Here is a 23,724-nt window from a genome sequence, read left to right on the forward strand (position 1 = left end):
TAGTAAAATATTTACATCTTAATATCTTCTGGATTCAAAATAATCCATGATAAATAAGTGTGCCTTAAATGCAAGGAAATATGGATTTTATCTTGAACTAGCCACGAATAGGCACAGCTTCCCATGGGTTTTCCAGGGAACCACTGGCATTCCATTTTGACTGAGACGATATGTAACAGTTACTTATCACATGACCGAGTCGACCTCCCTCTTCGTGCTAAATAATGTGGAGCTCACGCCATCCTGCACACAGTCATATGGCAGTGTCCCAGAATACCGTTTGCTGTTTAGAATAGGGTGGAGGGCTGTACTTCTTTGTACCCGCATTCTTCTTCCAGCTGGGTAGGATAGGCATGCTATCCTGTTTGCAAAGGCCCTTTTCCGTTTTCTGTCTAGCTTTTATTTCCTTGCACAAGCAACGTTTTTTCTCAATCATCTCAAGCATTGTATGGTCTCCATGAAACCACTGCATGCATGCCACCTAGCAAAAAAGAGTGAATACAGAAAAAAAAAAAATGGAATGAAAGCAGGTTTTTTTTCCACTGTGCTAGTAGTTGTTTCGAAAAATGTCAGCTGTTTCTATATTTTTGAAATTCTTACAAAGCAAAATTAAAGCATGGAAACTGTAAATAAAATTTGTACTTAAATTATTAAATATTGTAATATTATTAAACAATAATTTAGGGAAGAATAGTTTACCAATATGTTCTAAAAGTCCATACTATGGAAATAAAACCTTTTTAAAAAATTTTTAAGCAATTTGCCAAAAATTTAGCTATTACTTTTATGTTGACTCCATCGTCGTATGCATCTCAATATGTCTAAGTTCAATTATTAGAATTACTTTTCAGTGAGATCTAATATGAATGTGATATGTCTTAAGGATTTTAATGAACAATTTTATTAGTAAAATAAAACTTGCGTTTGTTTACAAATAACATATAGAATTAAGACTTTTAATTATTCTTCTACCAAAATGAGTTTTAATTTGCATCTAATGCTTGGAATTTATATGCTTAAATAATTATTTTGCAAAGCAGTTTTGCTATACTTTTTGGGGCTTCAGCAAATGTCTAATTAGAATCGTTGGCTTCTGCAATCATACTGACCCAGATCCCGAATAGTTCCAGAACTTCAAAGAAATAGATTCATCAGTTCAGTTGGGTACCAGGAGAAGATTCAGTGCTGACTATATATTGATACACATACATCTATTTCTGGACAGGTAAACACTGCTCCCAGGTGTATGTGGCTATGTCCACCAATAACTGTTCTTTAGAACAGAGCCAGCGAGTTGAGTCAGTGTCACAAGAACAGCAGTGTGATTGGGCCAAGAATCCAGGATGGTGATGCTTTCACTTAATTGTTTAAGCAAATCTCCTCTGGCTTAAAGAGTTCAAATGGCTCACTTGGAGTCACTAAATCTGACGGCACAATTTTAGGAAATAATCAGCAAAACCTTATATGTATAACACTTATTCTATACCAGATCCCTTTCTTCGTATTTTGCATAGTTTAATGCATTTATTCCTCACAAAGATGATGCCCTGAAGTACTATTTATTAACCCATAATGATGAGTAAAATGAGACTTGACGAGATTTAGTAATTTGCCTAAGCTTACAGAGCCAGGATTTGAATCCAAGAGTTTATCTCCTACACCTGTATCTTAACAACTACACTCTGCTGACTCTCATAGTGCGTGCAAAACTGGAAAGGATTGGGAAGATATATCAGTACAATGCCTTCAATGTACAGGCGAGGAAGCTAAGACTTCAAGAATTTACATATCTTGTCCAAACCAGGCAGGTAGGCTTTGGTGTGAACAAGGCAAAACTGAATTCTCACAATTCTTAATTCTTTATGGAGAGGGCAGGATCTTGAGCTAGAAATCAAAGATTCAAATTCGGGCTGTGTCAGATTTCCACTGGTCACTTCCATTTCTTGGTTTCTTTACATGAATAACTGAATGGATAATATCTTAATTTCAGAAGTTAGTATGAAAATTAGATTGGATAATGAAGGTGAAGTCATTTTTAAAACAGTGAAACATTGCCCAAGAATTATTATTCTAACACTGACAAATACCCAGCAGCGGTTTTCCATACCTGCTCTTTGCCAAGCATGTGCGAAGAACTCTGTATATGTTATGTTAAATCCTCCCAGCCACACTGAAAGTTAGGATTTAGCTACACACTACAAGTGAGAAAGCTGAGTCCCAGAAAGTTTAAGGAACTAGATCAGAGTCATAGGTTATTGGCTGTGATACAGGTCTATATCAAACTCAGATCTGCCTGACTCCAAAGTAAATCATCTTGCTACTACAGCGAACTCCATCTCCTGAATATTATATAGAAATTATAATAAGAGTTATTATTGTATGTGCCACCATTTCCAGATGCTACTCAAAAATGCAAATATATTTACAGCTTTATGAGTGAATAAAAATTGTTTATCAAATAAATCAAAATCAATGACTTGGACTTGGATTCCAGAAGATTATACTCTTAGATAAATATCTTGTATGTAATGAGCTTAACTTGACACAAAGTTTCTTGAAAGGATGGGCTGTGTTTGACACCTTTTGGTGACCTCTAGCCCCTAGCCCAGGCCCTGGCCATGGCTGTTCACTTTTTAAGTGAAGTTCTAGGACAACAACCAACAGAGTTTTGTCCTAACAGGAGATTGCCAAAGTAGCTTGAAAATTTTTCAAAAGATTTATTAGTATTTTCTAACATGATAATCTAAGCAATAAAAATACAATAACTCTATTTTGGTGGAAAGACAAGCAAAATTTATTGAGTGACTATAAACTGTTATAAATGGAATTTATAACACAGAATTCCCAGAGGGCCGGCCCCCAATCGCATCCAACACAGTAGCCCCAGCATACAGAACAGAGTCATTCAGCTTTCAGTAAATGTTTTAGGAATGAATTGAAGCCACTGTCATTGAACAACAGTTTTTGTTGCATCTCAGAAAACTCTCAAGATAATTTTCTCCTTAGTAAAATCTCACTGGATTTTACACATCTCAAGGAAATCGCAAAACCTCCAGTCTTTAAGGTAAGATATTTACAGCATCACTTCAATATTTTCATGGTCCACACAAACATTAAATCACTTATTACTTAATTTCCTTTAATATTTTTAGGGTGTGAATCAGTATATGTAACTGCAAAATAATAATTTTCCTGGATTGCTCTGACAACAGTGTCACCAATATATTTCATTATATTACATTTTATTTCATAGTTGTCATTACAGTTCATAAATGCATTACATTGTCTAGAATAAGTATGTGTTTTCAGTCAATTACTAGTTTATGCTATATATGCCAATTTACTAAGAAAAAATCCATTCTTTAAAAATCTAAGGAATAGGAATTTAAGAAGAAAGAGATATGGTTTTTCACATTCTTTACATTTTCATTTTAGAATAGTTATATATCCCTTTCATTGAGATATAATGGTTCAAAATATTAGTAGAAGAAAATCAACCTTGTTTTTCAGACTGACTGCAATATTGAACTATCTTCTTTTAGGGGTCAATTATATAGTCAGTAAAAATTCCATGAGAAAGCATTGCCCAATATGTGAAAGAGGGTGAGGTATTCTAAGAGAATTCAAATACAGGTTGTTAGAAGATAGAAAATTAATTTTTTAATTTTAAAAAGTTTAACAAGTCTGTCAAGTCTGCTGTAGAATCTTCTCACGTAAAATCTATCAAACTTTTTTTCTCATTTAAAATACCCCGCCCCCAAATTATTATTATGTTACAATGATATGAATGAAGGAAGAATGAGATTCATTTTGGGGAAGATAAGTCTGCTTTTCATATTTACTTTTAAATAACGCATGTTTTTGAATATTTCTTTCTGGAGGGTACACATTGTTTCTAATTCCCCAAAATAAACTCAGTGTTACTTCCATGCCTATTGACATAGCCAATCCCTCCCCCCTAAAATGTGTCAAAAATTATTTCATTCTGATAGGAAGATGTTATGCTTTAATTCATTATTTTAGACATAACAAACAGCATGTTTAGCCATTATAGGAAGTGTGTTAAGACTACTACCCATAAAAGATATCTAGACTTTCCCATTTTTTGTCTATCATCAGATTCTTCGTATCTAGTTTAAATTTAGCTGTAAAATTCCATTCCACTTCACCCTGTAGTTGAAAGAACTCTGTGAGTCAATTTACAACTAATTTGAAACTAAGCCCAGTAAATAAACTCTTCCAGTTTAGTTATTTAATCAAGTGTCCTGTTTCTCATCTTTAATCCATATGCACTTATTGCATGAACCATGAAGGAAAGAAAAAATACACAAGCAAGTTAAGTATGCATTGGAAGACAATTGTTCAATTAATATGAACACACATATATCTCGGACAAGATTCTCCTATTAACAAGATTCAGTGGAGGCAATATTCTTGGCTAATTTCATGGAGATAAAAATGAAGTGAAGCTCCTCCGCAAGGAGGTGAGACATAAATCACCATTCCTTAAGTGCAGGCTATACACAGGACTTCTTTCCAAAGAGTACACTCTAGAAAGGAGGAGGAGAGGAACTTTACATGAAGAAACCTGTCAAACACTACCTGCGCCACACCTGGTGATCAGCAGTAATAAGTGATGTTGACAGTACGCACCTTTGATATGATGTGATAAGAAGGGCACTTTACCTCTGTGGTTTTCCTCCTCCAAACCATAACTTAGCCTAACCATGAGAAAAACACCAGATAAACCCAAACTGAGAGCCATTGTACAAAATACCAGTCCAGGGCTTCCCTGGTGGCGCCGTGGTTGAGAGTCCGCCTGCCGATGCAGGGGACATGGGTTCGTGCCCTGGTCCGGGAAGATCCCACATGCCGCGGAGCGGCTGGGCCCGTGAGCCATGGCCGCTGAGCCTGCGCGTCCGGAGCCTGTGCTCCGCAACGGGAGAGGCCACAGCAGTGAGAGGCCCGCGTACCGCAAAAAAACAAACAAACAAACAACAGTCCAGTAATCCTCAAAACTGGCAAGGTCATACAAAATAAGGAAAGTCTGAGAAACCATCACAGTCTAGAGAAGGTCAAGGAGACATGATGACTGAAATTAATTAATGTGGTACACTGGAAGAAATCCTGAAACTGATTGATAAAAACTAAGGAAATTCAAATAAGGTATGTGTTTTAATAATAATGTATCGATAGTGATTCATTAGTCGTGACAAAAACACCATTATAATGTAAGATATTAACAATAGAGGAAACTGGGTGTGGGGTATACAGGAACACTGTGTGTACTCTTTGCAGTTTTTCTGTAAATTTAAAACTACTCTAAAATTCAAAAATATATATATCTTTAAAAATAACGTGATGGGACCATATTCTTTCCAAAGAATAAGTAACTGTACCTTTCATTCTTTAGATGGAAGCAACATGGTATAAAGGAAGAGTTAGATGACTTGATTGGGCTCTTGATTGTTGTGTGACCTTGAAAAGTCATGTATCTCTCTGAACTTGTATGTACTTCCTATATACAGTACATATGTATATATATGTACATAATTCCTATATACATAGTATGTACACTTGAATATACCTTATATATAGTATGCATATTTGGAACTGAAAAAATGTAAAGTCCCATACATCATTCATGATCTTATCTATGGAGCTTTCAATGCATCGGGAATAACATAAATGAGGAGTCGTAATTCACTTCAATCATTACTTTCTCTAAAAAATAATCGAAGTACTTCCTGATATTGAGTATACTTCATCCAAGAAACAAAAGAATAGTGAGACTGTCCAATAATAAATCTTCATAGTGTTTATTTAAAGTATTCAATTTTTCAAAGTATGTAAACCATAAGAGAAAAGAATACTCTGCAATAAGCACATGGAGAATTTCAATATTAAAAATGATATGAGAGTAAAACTGATACAAGCATGCCTATCCCTATTGATTTTGATTTTGATGCCTCATGAGTAAGCACGTAAAAAAAAAATCCATCAAAAATTTTTAGCAGGTGTGATACTGGCTTTGGAATTAAGTTTAGCTGTGAGCCTGAAGATTTGAGGATCAAATTTAATTTCTTAAACAATAGACACAATACCAAAACTAATTTTCAGAAGCTTTGGGGGAAAAAAATATCTATCAGTTGCACGTTGCTCTCTCTGTCCCAATTTCTGCCACCTGGGTAGCCCATTTTATGAGAAGTCATCATTTCCAACTCTGTAATGACCTATATGGGAAAAGAATCTTAAAAAGAGTGGATAGATGTATATGTATAACTGATTCATTTTGCTGTACAGCAGAAACTAACACAACATTGTAAATCAACCACACTCCAATAAAAATTAATTAAAAAAAAAAGAAATCATCATTTCCAGTGTGAGGAGTACAAGCTTTAGTCTGGCTGAAAAGAAAGCTAGAGTTACCAGAGTTCCCTGAACTTTCCCTTTGCCCTGAAGAAAATTTCTCCAGGAGAGCATGGATAGCATTAGTGGGGCATCAAGGAAGAGCAGGCGTGAAGGCCAGCTGGTGTGATTTGAGAAAGGCGAGCAACGTCTTCAGGAATTACAGGAGGAAGCAAGTCACTTTCACCTCTGCTGTCCCTGTCCTTAGGAGTCACAGGTCAGACAGAGGTGTTACTGCTCTCATTGAAAACGTTCTTCCTCTCTCATTTAGTGGGTAAAGAGATTGATCCTTTACTCACAAAATGTACATAAAGAATAAACACGTAAGCACCATGCCTTGTTTACATATATCTTCAGGAAAACGGACAGGGGTTGGCAAACTATAATACACTTCTCAAATAAAGTCCATTGCCTGTTTTAGTACAGCCCATAAACAAGAATTTTTGTTTTAAGCTTTTAAATAGTTGAAAAATAAACAAAAGAAGAATATTCCATGACAGGTGAAAATTATATGAAATTCACATGTCAGCATATATAAAGTTTTACCTGGCATACAGACATGCCCATGTGTCCGTGGATTAACTACAGCTGCTTTCACGCTATCAAGTAGAGTTCAGTCATTGGGACAGATACCACATGGCCTGTAAAGCCTGAACTAGTTATTGTCTGGCCCTTTAAAGAAAAAGGTTGCTAACTTCCTAGGTAAATGGGCAATTAACCCTTAAAATAAAAAATGCCCGATAGAAGACCCAAAAGGGTAATATCAATATTAGGACTATAAAAAAAGGCTATAAAACAAAATCAAGAGCATCGATTCATATATACTTACAATATTTTTCATATCAAGTTTGGCCCATTAGATGAATCATAAAGGATGAGACTTTTAGATTTTAAATCAGCTCTGACAATTAGTTTAGAGAAATTATTTGGGCACATTTTTACAATTTCATCATCATAAGAAAGAAGAGGCATGTTGGAATTAAAGAAATAAAGTGGATAATCTGGTTTAAATCCTCTAAATAAGAGATTCAATATAAGGTCAACCTTTTCTTTTAATAACCCTGCAGTGGCTATTTGCTTGTCTCTGCTAGGTCACAGTGTTGATTCAACTTCAATATAAAAGTTGCTTCGAGAACTTTTTAAAAAATAATGTTAGTGAATTATATTTCTTTTCTTTTTTTCCAACTATATTTTGGAAAGAAAAGGTCAGCTTTGCATAGCATAGGCAACGACATAAGCCCTCAATAAACCTTTTGAAATTGACATAACACAGAGATGGAAGGGTTGTAATTATCTGCACTTGTCAGCAAATTCACTAATTTTTTTTTACTTAGTTATCAAATAACAAGTGCTCAAATCCATGTTCCTTGATCATTATACATTATAAGAAAAAAATATCTTTTGCTTTGAATGAGGAAGACATACTCTATGTATCTCTGTATGCATCTACCTCTCTCTTTCTATGTATTTGTGTAAAATAATTGAAAGCATATAGAGGTGACCCAACATCACAGTATTTTCTATGGTAAATATTAAAAGGTACAGTCAAATAATCCATGTGACTTTACAGTGACATAAATACCATTTATTCTACTTTGAAAATTACAAATTCAAGGTCAGGAAGATGCTTCCACACTAAATGAATTTTTTTCTTTTTTCATGAAGGCCGGAATGAAGCTAATTCAACAGAAAAGGGTGAAATATCAAAAGTTAAAAACTACATAATGTACGTGTGCAAAACAAAAAAAAGATAATATAAATGTGCAAGATTTTTTTAAAAAAAGATAACATAAGTTGACAAAACGAAAAAAGCAGGGACTTATCAGTTCCATGGGCCTGGAAAAGATCCTGGCTTTTAATCTCACTTTGGTGATGTTGTACAAGCTACTTATCTGGTTTTCTTGCTTGAGATATTATGAGAATTAAATATTATGTCTGAAATGTTCCTAGCTTTTAAACTTTTATGACAGTATTTGAAATAATTGCACCCTTGGGATAACTTTAGCATTTTTCATAGTTTTTTGCCTATGTTTTTTTCATCTTTAACTCTGATCTATTGATTGTTTTTTTTTAATTATTCCTTTGTAATCCTCCCTCATTTATCAGCAGTGTTGATTTAGAACCTATTTTTGTGAAAGAATTATTAGGCAGATATACACCTGAGGTATGTACTGAAACTGCAGTGTTTATTTCAGGTGGTCTAAATTTAGCTTTGAGATACAGATATATTATTAAAATGAGAACCATGTCTTGATTTCAGAGCTGCTTTTGAATGAGACATCATGGGTATACAGCCCTCATCCTTCTTTTTCTAGATCTGAAGACCTGCCTCAGTATACAATCTCTGATCAACTATAAGAAACATCACATGTTGGTATTTTAAGCCATATATTTGTTTTTAGGTATCTGTGCTTGTTTATATGATCAATTATGTAAAAATCACTCATCATAAAGATTAAAATTGTAAGTTAATAAACCTTACAATTGCATGGCTATAAGTAGAGTTTCAAGTGAATATAGATGGCTCATTTTTCTCTGCCTGCAAAATGAGGAAAACACCTAACTCTTCAGTTTCAGAGTGATGTCCTATAATCAAGACCCAGGTCACAAGTCACTTTCAAGGACAGAGGCTGGTCTGAACTACTCTGCTCAACAGTGGCAATTATAGCTGTTTCCAAGTTCTGCCAGTACACTGCACATCCGTCTGTAATAACAATAATCCTATTTTTGTGTGCACGTTTGATTTCCTTCTTAGGGGACAGAATAAGGTGGATAAAATGGATATCATGGCCTGGTTTTACCACTTATTAGTTGTGAGGTCTGGGACAAGTCATATAATCTTCCTGAGACCTTGGTTCTTTATCTGTAATATGAAAATAATAAGACCTCAGGTTTGCTGGGAGAATTGCATGTAATGATTTAGCATCTACTTCATGGTGGACACAAAAATATAGGCTCCTCTATCCCTAGTAGACTGTGAGTTCTTTGAAGATAAGGAGGGGCTCTATGGTTAATACTTACATCCTTATCCTTTAGCACAAGGAAATGTGTCATAAATACTCATGCAAGGAACGAATGAATAAACAAATGGATAACTAGAAGAGCAATGCTCTCTCTGTGTCTTCAGGAAAGGGGCTTTGGAAATCTTTGATTTATTGAATAATTTGATTTCACTTTGGCTCAGTTGAATCCAATAATATCCCAAATTGTACAAGGTTAAAGAGTATATTTCCTGGGATTTTTTTTTTTTTTTTTTTTGGTACGCGGGCCTCTCACTGTTGTGGCCTCTCCCGTTTGCGGAGCACAGGCTCCGGACGCGCAGGCTCAGCGGCCATGGCTCACGGGCCCAGCCGCTCCGCGGCATGTGGGATCTTCCCGGACCCGGGCACGAACCCATGTCCCCTGCATCGGCAGGCAGACTCTCAACCACTGCGCCACCAGGGAAGCCTTTCCTGGGATTTTTGAGCCACAGAAGACATCTAACGTTAAACTCCGCCCTCCCTGCCATGTGAGCCATAATCTGGGGGTTCTACGGCTGAAAACACTCTAGGGTGTTTGAATCCTTGGGGTCTCAAGGATTTGAGTTCTGGGGTCTCAGAATCCTTGACTCTTTGGCTCAGGTTAAGTGACAGACTGATGCTCCCTAAACTTGAGTATGTGGCCATCTCCCCTTGGGAATTTGCTAAAATCAATTCTTAGGCATTATACTTAGAGATTCTGAGTCTAGGTTCCAGGTAAGGTGGGTCTCAGGCAACTGCATTCAAATGGCCCAAAAGGCAGTTAATGCTATTCCATAAATGTTTCTCAAATCTGTCACCATCTTTTACATTTCCAGAGTCATTTTCCTGGTCCAGTACCTGGACTATTAAGATTGCCTCTAAGGTTCCATTTATCGGCTACTTCTCATCCACCATCCACACTTCTGCCCAAGAGCTCCCTGAGAAGCCTCCACAAAATCGTATTAACTCAACGGTTCCCTTTTTAACCTAAAGAACATAGTTAATGTTAACTAAGAACATAGTTGTCTTTTCTGGCTAATATTTTCTACCCAGCCATTTACTTCATATGCCAGTCATAACTGACTACTCAAAACTCAACTGGGACCACAGGCACACTACTTGCTCCCATTTTTAGCTCAAGCTGTTTCCTCATTCTGGAACTCTCTTCCTCCCTGTGGCCTCATCTTTTCCGTGAAATCCCACTTACGCTTTTAAAGTTGAGCTAAATGCAGCAAGAATCCATTGTGAGATCCTCTATGACTCTGACAGCCATGCTTGCTTATTTCTGGAGTACCATCTACTCATTCATTCATTCATTACTGAAATCAGCAACCTCTTACACCATGCTATGAATGCATGTGTTTATTACAAGTTTTGCACAAGATTCTGAACTTCTGAAAAGCACAGATCTTGTTTACACCATTTTTGCAGCCCTAGAATCCTGAGTTAGTACTCCCACAGAAGTCCCACAATGTTTTAAATAGTTAAAGCTTCATTGAAATAATATTTCAAAGTGACTAGTTTGAGAGGTAAACTTTTTCACTACATTTTTCTGATTATAAAAGTAAAATATACCTATTATACAAAATATGGGTAATAACATCATAAGTAAAAATTATCTGTGATACCACCATACAAAAAATGTAGTAAATTCCTCACATAAATTGTATATGTATATTGTGATATGTTATGTATGTATAAAATACCCTTTTTTAAACTTGGGATTATACAGCATTATTATATCCTCAAATTTTTCTCATTATTAGAGTCTTAAATACTTTTCTCAAGACATGATAAAAAAACAAATTATTCATTATGAATATCTTTATTTAGTCATTTTATAATTGCTCACATTTGATTGGCTTTCATTTCTTAAATGCTGTAAATAATGTTTCAATATTTTATGATTTTTTTTTTCTTCAGGAAGCCACTCAAACAGTAATTCTCAAGTCAAAGGGTCAAAACATTTTAAGGCTCTTGATACAGACACAGCCTATTTGTCTTCCAGAAAAGTTAAATTATTTTCCATTCCCTTAGCAGTATGGGACTTATACCACATCTTTATTAGCACTGAGTTGTGTTACCAAAAGAAACAAGCAAACAAACAAGCAAGAAATTTGTCTGCATTTTATATGTCTAAAAGAACCCTTTGATTTCAAAATTTACTTTCATTAATAGAAAGTTGAATGAGTTTGGATATTTCACAGATGTTTAAAAACAGAAGAGTTGACACACAGCCTTCGTTTATTCTTTTTTTCTAATAAAGGGGTAGTTTTACTTACTAATTTATATATTTTAAAATTTAGGGTATTTATGCATTATTTATATTATTACTTTCCAATGTTTGACACTTTAGTCATGTACGTTATTACTAACAGGTGTTTCTAATTTTTATGTAGTAAAAGCAGTTAATTTTTTCAAAATTTCTCCATTTTTCTGTTCTTTAAATTTCCTGACTTTTTGGTAACCTACAAATATAACTCTTTATGTTTTTCAGAGTTTATGGTTTTATTGTATTCATGAATTCACCTTTTACTTCATTTGTTTACACTCTTCTTTGTTGCTAGAAGTACATTGCTTAGGAAGAGAAAAATATATTTAATAAGAAAAATGAGACAAAAGGTAAAACAATAAAAGGACAAATTTTACTTTTTAATTTTTCATGAGGTGAGAATCTACTTTTATTTATTTCACATATCTAATCAATTGTTCAAGCACATATTTATCAATCATAGTGGTTAAGCCATATTTCAAATTCTGTAAGTAATTCTGTACTTTAATTTCATTTTATGAGGTAGTAGCTGGTATAAAACTGTCAATCATTAGAATATGTATATCAGTTCTACCTTAAGGAAAATGATGTCTAAGTGAAAAACTTTTACTTCTCCTCTTCAGATTACCCTGGCGTAATCATTATCTTCTTGAAACATAAATCTATATGAATACACATATATACACACACAAACAGTCTTTTACAAAAAAAAATACTGTTTCATTCTCCAGCTTCAAATGATGCATATATTGGACAGATATCGTTTTCCAGGTTGCAATATATTATATCAAAGTCTTCTAAAGTGTTTCATTTTGGAAAATATTTAACAATTATGTTTAAAAGAATCATTACATTTCATTAAAAGAAAATCTATCATTACATTTCATTAAAAGAAAATCTAAGTCTGTTTTGAAGCTGTCTGGGAGCTGACCATATGCACATACACACGTGTACACGAATACATATACATACATACAATTCATATATAGTCAGAAACATATGTATGTATGTGTGTATAAAAGTATGGATCAGGGCTTCCCTGGTGGCGCAGTGGTTGAGAGTCCACCTGCCAATGCAGGGGACACGGGTTCATGCCCCGGTCCGGGAAGATCCCACGTGCCGCGGAGCGGCTGGACCCGTGAGCCATGGCCGCTGAGCCTGCGCGTCCGGAGCCTGTGCTCCGCAGCGGGAGAGGCCACAACAGTGAGAGCCCGCGTACGGCAAAAAAAAAAAAAAAAAAAAAAAAGTATGGATCATACATTTGTGTGTATATGTATGTATTTGTATGTATATTTGTGCATATATGTGTATATCAGACAAGTATGATTAAATTATTGAAAGCTATAGGTTTCAAAAACCAAAATTATAAGAGTTTTGCTGAAAGAATATATGTGTCTACAATGTCACTGAAGAAAAAATAGTAGGCTAAAGTTAATAAAGTCTCATATCTTGAGATTCTTGATTGATCTCAAGGAATGATCTCAAAACACCCTTGAATGACTTTATAAAAGTTCTAAAATAAGTTAGCAAGCTACATTCACCTTTGCTCAAGTGACTTTGGAATGAAGGATTGTCATGATCTAAGTAGTAATCATAAGAACATCAACAATGTAATAATAGCATTATTTATTATACGTAAACCATGTACCAGACACCCGACTGGCACTTAGCATATATCAATTTCTTTAGAGCTTAATAACTATATAAGCATGTCTTATTGCTATTTGTTAGATGATAAATTGCGGCTTGAAAAGGTTAACTAATATGTGTAGTATCATATTGCTAATAGAAGGCAGAACTAGAATTGGAATTCGAGACAAAATATACCAAGCGCTAGAGTCTGTGCCCTTATCATTACACTGGATTGTCTCACAGCTAATTCTGATTAAAGTGGCCCACACTGGAAACACACACACACACACAATTGTTAAGGTACTTTTCACATATTCACTTCACATAGCCAATAATATGGGACAGTGTGCTGGGTCAAATGAAGGTGGTAAAGTTTGCTGCTGAAAGATTGAAAGATTAGAGGATTTATAAAGTATCAAAACTTTGGGGGAGGGATGAAACTTTGACCTTGTTATTTGTTATATTTGTCATTATTGTCATCACACCATACTCTGCTATTATCAAGATCACGGGCATGATAACCCTATAGCATCTCCTCTCAGTGGGCAAGGCACTGTGTGAACACTCAGCCCGCTTCATTTCATTTTAGCCTCACAATAGCCCTGTGATCACCATATTACAGATGAAAAAATCAAGTTCAGAAGAGGTTAAAGATCACTTAGCAGTCTCTAGAGTCTGATTCCATACTGGGTGTGAAAGGGAATTATTAATAGAGCAGAACACGATCATCTCCTTCCCCAGGTTAGACCCTCTATCCATAGCTCAGATTCCTTGCCTCTAATCCACAAGAATATATTCGTTAGTCCTCAGAGTATTTTCACTTGGTTATATTTAATATCCCACGGTTAAATTGCAAAGGTAGCTCTCTGTCTTCACTTTACCTCCCTCCTGGCTTCCTTCTTAAAGAAGTTATTACTAAAACATCTAAAGGATGGAGCATCGTGATCGGAGATGTGTCCGAGTGGTGAATAATATAAACTCCAATAACAATAAGAACAATGGGGGGATTCCCTGATGGTCCAGTGGTTAGGACTCCACGCGTTCATTGTCAGGAGTGCAGGTCAATCCCTGGTCGGGGAACTAAGATCCTGCAAGCTGCACGGCACGCCCCAAAAAATTAAAAAAAAAAAAAAGAACAATGGTTCTTTTCTTGCTATATAAGAATACCTCCATCTCATCTCACTTTCAAACTACTTACTCACTGGTTGTATTGCTATTTCCATATAATTGTGTGTTGAGGATACGTTACCTGCTCTGGGTCCTTCACCAAAGGAGTCCCTCTGAAGATATTTTTCATTTTACTTCACCAACCACGATTCAATTCAAGTTCATTTCAATAAGCACCTTTTCCTCAGTTTCATGGCAGCAAACAATATCGTTGTCCTTCTACGCATATTTAAGCATCTTCAAGTATATTCACAAGTATAGTGAGATCTTAGTGCCTCTTGACTGAGTTGCACAGGAGTGTTGGCTGATTCAATGTGTGGCATTAGGATAAAAAGCCCAAGAAAGGCTGCATGAAGGAAAAAGACCAGGGGTGGCTTTCATACCCCCACGAAAGAAGATGCTAATTGCATCAAACCATAATTTTATAAAATTTTCACTGTCGCAGAATTTTAGAGGAGAATAAAATGTCAACTTCTAGAAAAATGAAGGTTTTAAACCCTTAAAATGATCACATTTTTATATTACAAGATGACAACTAAATGCAAAGCAAGTTGCTAAAATAGGATGTTAACTTGGTATCTCTTGTGAACAAACGCAAAATGCAAATTGGCAATTGTATGTGATTTAGCGTATGTTCTCTGGTGAAAGACTATGATCAAAAACAATGAAAAAACTATCTATCCAATAATGCACCATCCATCCAGGTGTGAGTGACATGGTATGTGCATCTCTATATATGTATACAGAGCATGTATACAGGTATAATAAGTAGATTCATCTGTGTAAGGATACAGAAAGATGCAATAGCTTTGAGAAATAATGATAATACTGCATGAGAAAGAGTTGATTTATGATATAGTTCTCAAGGGTCTGAAATTGCCTTAAAGTGTTGCTGCATTAAAATCTGCATAAAGTTGTGAAGGACATCTAACATAAGCATAAATGATATGTGATATGATATATGACATTCCTATATCAAAATACAAGATGAGGCTTTTCAGAGGAAAGTTGATTTACGTCCAAATATCAAAAATATTATGTCTATGTCTTCAGGCAGGGCAATGTATAATCTTCAAATATAGCTATAGATATAAATACAGACATAGACATAGATATACATATATACATACATATAACTTAATTAGCCTTTTTACTATTTTATGATTATGAATTCTTTACTCTTGGAAAGTAAAAAAACTACAGAAAAATTGTGATACATTTCTTCCCAATAAAGAAGGCACAACATATTCCTCAGCAATTAAACCTAATAATGACTACAATTTCAGCTGTTAATTGATAAACTAATTGTTTGTATTAAAGAAAAAAAAACCTCTGAGCAGGTTTCAGAATTAATTTATGTTTTTAAATGCGCAAGAACTTTCTAAGTAGAATGTCTTAAAAAGACATTCCTTCAAAGAACAAACGGTATTACAAGATAAAATTCAATTATAACAAGTGTATTGATGTTTTTCACTAAGAATATTCTCTTAATCACTTACATTAGCATTAATTTAATTTCAAGTTTAATTCCATTACAAAATATTGGTTTTTAATAGTGCACATGGACTTGACTACAGATAAATTAGGGAGAGTCACATCTCAATAAACATTTGTTTTATCTAGCAAAAGAGAGGGAGGTTCAGAGACAAGCAGAATAAGCTAATTCTCAAGGAAAAGGCTTTACAAATCGCTGGTAGAGCTAATAATCATTTTCAGATCTTGGAATAGAGCTGAGAAAGTACATAAAATATATTTTTTCTCCACTAGAATGCATTGCCCAATAGGAGCTTAACTGTGTTATAGAATGAGAAACAAGCTGTGGATCAAAATATTTCCCTTCTGAAGCCAGCTTTGCTATTTACTAGCTCTGGCAAATCACTTCACTTCTCTTGGCCTCAGGTTAGAAAGGAACAGAGGACACAAACTGTGAAATGCAGGGTTGCACCAGGCTCACAGGTGTATGTTGTATAAAATGCACAATATTTAAAATTTTTGAACCAATGTGAAAAAAAGTCATTAGATGATATAGGAAGAGAGAGAGAGAAACAGAGGGGGGAAAGGAGAAGGCCAGGACAAGAGCACCTAGAATTTGGCTTCTCTTGAAAAATCAGAGAAACATGACAACAGTTGGCTGGGTCTGAGTTTTCTCTCCTCTCTTTAAATAGGCTTGTCTTTCCTGTTCAACTTGGTTCTATGTAATTCACTGCTGAGGCAAAGTTCCAGTTGCCATTTTTCATTTCACTAGGAATAAAACTTTTCATTTGATAGAAAAATATTTTCTGCCCTGTTGATTCTATCAAAGTGAGAAAGTACTCATTTCCAATGCCTCCTAGGCAGCTGCAAGCGTTGGGGTCTGTGGCTCCCTTACTTCACCATCTAAATAAATTTCCTTTCATTCTGTGATTTCAAGTCTGAGCCACGTTGACCTAAAGTTTGTGGCCTTTCATCCTAACTCAAAATAAGCACTTATGCCCCAAGTAATCAAAATAACCCTTGTAATGTTGACCATAAACTAATTGGACACCAATTAGTTTATGGTCAACATTACAAGGGTTTATAATTGGACTCTAATCCAATTATAATTGGATTTCCTCAAAAGAAGTTGGCCATTTTCCTTTTAGCCAAATTCATCCAAATTGTTATGAGTATGGAAAGGCAGGAAAAAATGAACATCTTGTACAAGAAACCCAAAATCAGCTTAAGAGCAGCAGTTTCCTTGTAGCTTATGATCTACCAAGCCAAGAATTCAATAGAGAGGTTCCTTCCTTGCTACCTAATTCATGTTCTCCATCTCAATTTCTTCTCACCTGCTTCCCACGCTGTTTACTTACTGCCCAAGAAGAGATCCTTCATGGTAATTCATATTATAACCATTGAGGATGCCAGCTCATTTAAAAATACCTTTCCTAAATCAATACTCAAAAAGCTTCTCTAATTGTGAAAAACATATGCTCTTTCAGCCTGAAAGTTATTACCTAGAAAATGGCTCTTCCATCCCAGGCCCTCTCAGCTCCTACCTTTCAAAGAATCAATTATGGGTTGCAGTATCATCCTCCACTATACATAAGGACCAACTTATGCTCAGAAGTGGAATCAAAGCTAAGACTTAAAGCAATAAAATCCTTGGTGGTGAGAAATGGAATATTTTCTGCCATATCGGTAAACAGGATGTCACAGTCGTCGGTGATTGCAGCCACAGCCATGGTGGGCTGGTGACCCCTAAGGGAACTCAGGAAGGAAAGAATACCTGCCATCCAGCCGCCATCAGATGGCAGCCACTCCCTCCGGTGAGCCCTGAGGAAACTCAGGCTGTGAAAGCACAGGATACCGGCCCCAGATAGCTGAGGTGCATGTCTAAGGAATGATTTCAGTGAGTCCAGATTCTTGCATCTCCCCATACAAAGAAAAGGACTACATTCCTTAACTTGAGATGTCTGGTTTTCCTTAATTAACAATAATCTTTTGATGTTCGGACTACCTGCCCATTGTTGCAAAACTCCTGTATAACCTGGTTTCCCCCTCACCTCCTCGGAGGAGCAGTTCTCTCAGGGTTACTTGAGATGCTGCTTCCCGGGCTTGAAGTCCCACCAAATAAAACATAACTTTCAACTCTTAGGTTGTGAATATCTTTTTTTTTTGCCGTACGCGGGCCTCTCACTGTTGTGGCCTCTCCCGTTGCGGAGCACAGGCTCCGGACGCACAGGCTCAGCGGCCATGGCTCATGGGCCCAGCCGCTCCGCGGCATGTGGGATCTTCCTGGACCGGGGCACGAACCCGCGTCCCCTGCATCGGCAGGCGCACTTTCAACCACTGCGCCACCAGGGAAGCCCTGAATATCTTTTTTTAGTTGACAGTGGAAATGACTCTGGGATTGTCCCTGTGCCTCGGCCATATTATGCTACCCTCATTCACAAGTCACTATAGCATTTGCCTTACTAATGCCCTTCAGTTGGGGGCTTCAGAGAAAGGAAAGAGAGTCAACAGAGGGATAATGCTGGGGACAGTGGCAAGGAAGAGCAGAATGGAGAGGGAATTACTGCTGCTATAAGACTTCTGTTCCTAGAGAACTGCTTTCATCATGTCATTTATCTCCCTAGAATGTCAAAGGTCTTCCATTGTCAGCAGTATTATGTCTACATAAGTTGGTGCATTTAAACATATGGACCTTATGGCCACACCTGCTTTCATGATCTCATTGCCTACAACTCCCTTATTAGAACCCTTGATTCCCTCCAGCTTGTGACAGTGCATACCATTCCTGATTCAAATCGACCCTGCTCAATTTCCGTAACAACCTCAATTGGGAAAAGAATTTGAAAAAGAATAGATACATGTATATGTATAACTGAATCACTTTGTTGTACACCTGATACTAACACAACATTGCTAATCAACTGTGCTCCAATACAAAATAAAAAGTTAAAAAAAAAAGAAAAAAAGACTCCCTCAGTCAAGACTGCTAGATGTCCAAGGAGATGACATACCTACTACTTTTGAAAATATGAGGAATCCCTTTTGGTATGCTGCTCTGGGCCCAGTTTCTAAGAGCCTGAAGAAGTAACTGACACAACTTCACAAGTCCATGCTTTCATAAAAAAACTATGACAAACTTTCTTCCTTTCAGCTCTTATTGGTTTAGACCAATAAACCACTCAGAAATAAAATATGGGGGGGAAATGAAAATCAGAAAGACAAAGGACAAGCAGAAGGATATGGGTGTTTTGTAATAGTTTGTAGAATCCTTCCTACCAGAAGGATTCAAATGGAATTGAGGTGGCCAAAAAATTCCTACTGTTAACTTTCATCTCTGCTTCCCTATTTCAACTGCTCTTCCCATGGCTCCCCGCACCTGCCAACATAAAGATAATTCTAAATGCATTTGCTACATTCTAGTAGAATAATTCACACATTACTCCTGAAAGAGCTTACAACTTCTCATGGCTATACTTAGGACCCTAGTATTAAATAATAAAGAACCAATATATTTTAATAATTTTAATTTCTTGGAATATCATCCTTAAGACAACATTTAATTAACATTTTTCTAATGAAAGTAACATAAATGGTTTTCTAAGTTGATTCATAAGGAAGAGTGCTCAATCTCAAAACCATATCTGATTGGATGGTTTGCATCTTTCAGTGTCCAAAAAACAACGCGTGCAGGAGGCTTCTTTGCAGTACTAATGGTAATTAGGGTGCTAAACACATTATTAACAACTGACTTATACTGAGCACACATAATGTGTCTGGTGCTCTTCCAGATGCTTTATAGATGCTAATTTTTTTTTTTTCACTGTTGTGGCCTCTCCCGTTGCTGAGCACAGGCTCCAGGCGCGCAGGCTCAGCGGCCATGGCTCACGGGCCCAGCCGCTCCGCGGCATGTGGGATCCCCCCGGACCGGGGCACGAACCCGTGTCCCCTGCATCGGCAGGCTGACTCTCAACCACTGCGCCACCAGGGAGGCCCCTATATATGCTAATTTAGTTACTCCTTGCATCCATCTATAAGTTCGATAGTATGATGCCCATTTTACAGATGAACAGTTGAGGCTCTAAGAGTAAGAAACATGCCCCAATCACTGAGCAAATAAGTGGATGGAATAGAATCTGAACTCAGGCAAACTAACTCCACAGCCCCCATTTTTAAGTCTTATACCATGTGGCTCAGTTCTTGGGGTGGCTGTGTGAATGCAATGAGGTTATATATATAAATATTTCCTATTATATAGATATCACTGTTCCAGGAAGACAGCATGTGACCAATAGCTGTTCATTTTTCTTCTCTTGCAATTTCATAGATTAAATAACTGAGGTTCAGAGGAGTCAAATCACTTGCCCCAAGATGGGTCACCTGGGAATAGAATCGCCAGGTCTTACTCCAGAATCTGCAAAGTTGCACTGCTTCTGTATGAATGCAGTAAGTCATCAGGAAGTCCGAAGACTGTAGGCACTTCCGAGATCATCCCCTCCACTTTTGCACCATCACTGCTATCAGGATTTATGCACTTTTGTGTACAATAATTACGTATTGAGTATTCAAACCCTTGAAGTTACACAGGGCCTTGTGACTGAATTCTGAATGTGTGTCTCTCTCAGGACAGACATAGGAAAATCTGTCACACATGACACTTTCTCTTTTTCCCCATCTGTCAGCCTGAGACAGAGGATTCAGCAGAAGGCTCAGAGGTTCTCAGGAATGACAGAGTCATGGGTTCAGAGGAGCCCAGATCTGTCCAACAACCAGGAACATCCATATTGGATTTGTGCAACTAAGAAACATTTTTTCAAGGGAAAAACACTAAAATTTTCGGTTGTGTCTGTTACAGCAGCTCTGTTACTCACTTAACTAATACACAATCACAAATGTAAAAAACCACACAAAGTGTGAGGAAGTATATAACTCTTGGACAACTTGTGTCCCATCTAGTTTTTTTAATATGGCTATAGCTGGATCTAGAGTAGAATGTCCTAGAATGATATTTCCCAACATTTTACATCCTATCTTTAAAAAGACTCCTGTGGATAGATACAAATCTAATTATGGAAATGCCATGCAATATAAGTGACGGCTTCTTTACATACATTTTTTTAATGAAGATGTGGGTTCTGAATTACAAAACCAACCCTAGCCTTTTCACAGTCAATAGTCCATTTCCAGTTTTCAGAAAATAGAATTGCATTGGAAGGGTCGTTGGGGAAGTTATGAACCGTCTCCACTTTCCATTTTATACAATAGAAATACTAGTCTCTGTTACAATTTGACTATGTGGGATGAATGAAATAGATAATATCCTTATAATAAACTTATATAAATATAAGATGCTAGCTCTGTCATCTAAAGATGTATGCTCACCATACAATGCCTTGAATTAAAACAAAAATGAACATTCTGAGAAAACTGAGCCCTAGAACTGTAGAAAAATGCAAATGATTGCCCATAGAATAAGGAAAGGAGCAATGCCATATTTGGCATTCATAGTAGTACAGAATTTACTTTAGAAATAAACTGCACCCCTTTGCTATGTGTAATATAGCCCCGGGATCAACTCCACACCCTTGTCCTCTGTTGGTACATTCCTACGAGGCAGGCCTTTAGAGAACCAGAACTTTTTCCATACTTCTAAATTTGAGCAACTTTTACTCTCTGCCAGAGAGGTCTTTGGTTAAAAAGAAAGAGACTTCTTTTGTCAAATTCATCAAAACAACATTTAGAGGTTTCTAATGACATTCTAACTTGAAACACTGGAACTTGTGAGCAGATGTACTGATGAATCCAAACACTCATTGAGTGTGTGGGAGGGATTTACATGACAAGAGGAAATGCCAAGAGGTAAACTGAACATCACAGCACATTAAGGACTGTGTGAGCTGCTTTATAGATCATCTCATCTCACGTCTCCATTTAAATGCACTAAAATAGTTGTGACTCTCTCTATATTACAGATGAGGAAACCGAGGTCCCAGAGCTGGGTGGTGAAGGATAGAAGTTTTAAGTCAGGGTTGATTGATTCTACAACCTGTCATCTTTCTACATGACAAAGCATTCTCTGAAATTAGAAGAAAGATAAAAGTCAATAATAAAATAGATTTGAAAAAGAAATTAAAACCATTAGAAACTTCACTCTTCAAATGACAATGTATTACCAAATGTGTCTGAAACGTATTGTTTTAAGTTATACTAGATAGTAAATAGAATTACTTAATTCAATATGTCAGGGAGGAAGAAATTTTCCTCTACCCTCTAGGTTCTTCTGGCTGGTCTAAGAATTAAATTGACATGAGACAGATTAATATGAGAAAAATCAAACAGAAGTTTAATAACATGCATACATGGGAGAGACACAGGAAAATTGAGTAACTCACCAAAATGGCCCAAGCCCTCACCTTAAATGTCATCTTCAGCTAAAGACAAAAGAGGATGCAGGGGGTAGTGATTTAGGACTTCAAAGGGAATGAAGGCAATTCACATGGAGATGAAAAACAAATGTTTGGTAGATAAAAGTTTGCTGGGCCAGGCAGAGACAATGGGACACCAGAGGAATTTTAACAAACAGACTTTGCTAGGTTCCTCCCTGTCTACACACTACTTCATACTATAGTTATCTGTGGTGATAGTTCCCTTCGTGGAACAGGTCTTCTATCTACATTCTTTTGCGCAGTTAAGAATGCCAAAGGTTTATCCTGAGTCTTTTGGTCCTTAAAAAATTATCAGCTTAAATTAATCCTTCTGCCAAAAAGACATAATTAGGGGTGGCAAATTTTGCTCCCCTGCAAATATAATTATCAAACACTTAAGTAAACATTGTAGAAAATGTTTTAAGATACCAAGGCTCTCTCTGTATCATATATATTATAATTAATGCAAAATATCTCACTTCTAGTTAGTGTTATTTTTTCCTAGGACCAGGATTTCAACATATACAGTGTTTTTAATATTTTCTTTCCTACCTTTTTTTTCCCTGAAATAAAGTACTTGTTTTTCTAAAGCATTCCTCAAAAATGAGAACATGACTCCGAAAGCAACCGTAATGGTGTCCATACTTGTTAAGCTATATTTTTCCCTAAACGTTCTTGCCAAGTTTCTCATACAATATATTTAATATCTTTCTCTTAGCTGGGGTAGAAATAAAATAATTTATTCATTGTCCTTTGAGGATTGTGCAATGGTAACAAAAACAATGATGCTGTCCACTTTATCATATATTACCATTATCTTATATCCTTTAGAACTATAATTACAGCTCATCTTAATTGCTACCATTTTCCAGATAAGGCACCTGAGTCAGAAAGGTTAAATAATTTGTCCGTGAAACTCTGCCAAGGGATAACTGAGCCGGGATTAAACTCAAAGGTTCTGCACATCTGCACATCTATATCATGAGCAATGCATTCCATAAATTAGAATATTCTGACTGGGATTCCTCTGAGCCTCTCAAGCTTATATCCCACATCTTGTCATGCAATTCAAAAATATATGATATTCAGGAAAGAAGAAAATGGTCTTTATTTTTCCTCTCTTTCACAAAATACTACAAACTGAAGGAAATATTGCTTCTTTCCCATGAAATTTTAGAAAAAGTTCTGAAAGAACTTGACCTCTGAAGATGGAACCTACTAATTTGTTCTAAGTTTTCAGAGGAGCAACTGAAAACTCATTCGTCATTTGTAAACAATGACTAATGAAATACGTTAACGTAACCTAGGCAGATTGCGAAAAAAATGTCTCGTTGGGTGATTTGAGAAGGTA

General features: G+C 36.3%; 1 protein-coding gene across 1 annotated transcript in view; it reads right to left on the reverse strand.

Moving 5' to 3' along the window:
• Nucleotides 1-253: 253 nt before the first annotated feature.
• Nucleotides 254-23,724, reverse strand: part of NYAP2 (neuronal tyrosine-phosphorylated phosphoinositide-3-kinase adaptor 2) — a 246,692-nt gene continuing 223,221 nt past the window's right edge. Inside the window, exon 6 of the mRNA XM_060015500.1 lies at nt 254-481. Within this exon, the coding sequence (XP_059871483.1) occupies nt 254-481 (228 nt within the window). The remainder of the gene's footprint in view (nt 482-23,724) is intronic.

The sequence above is a fragment of the Delphinus delphis genome, chromosome 7 (assembly GCF_949987515.2).
Source record: "Delphinus delphis chromosome 7, mDelDel1.2, whole genome shotgun sequence".
In the NCBI taxonomy this organism is placed as follows: Eukaryota; Metazoa; Chordata; class Mammalia; order Artiodactyla; family Delphinidae; genus Delphinus; species Delphinus delphis.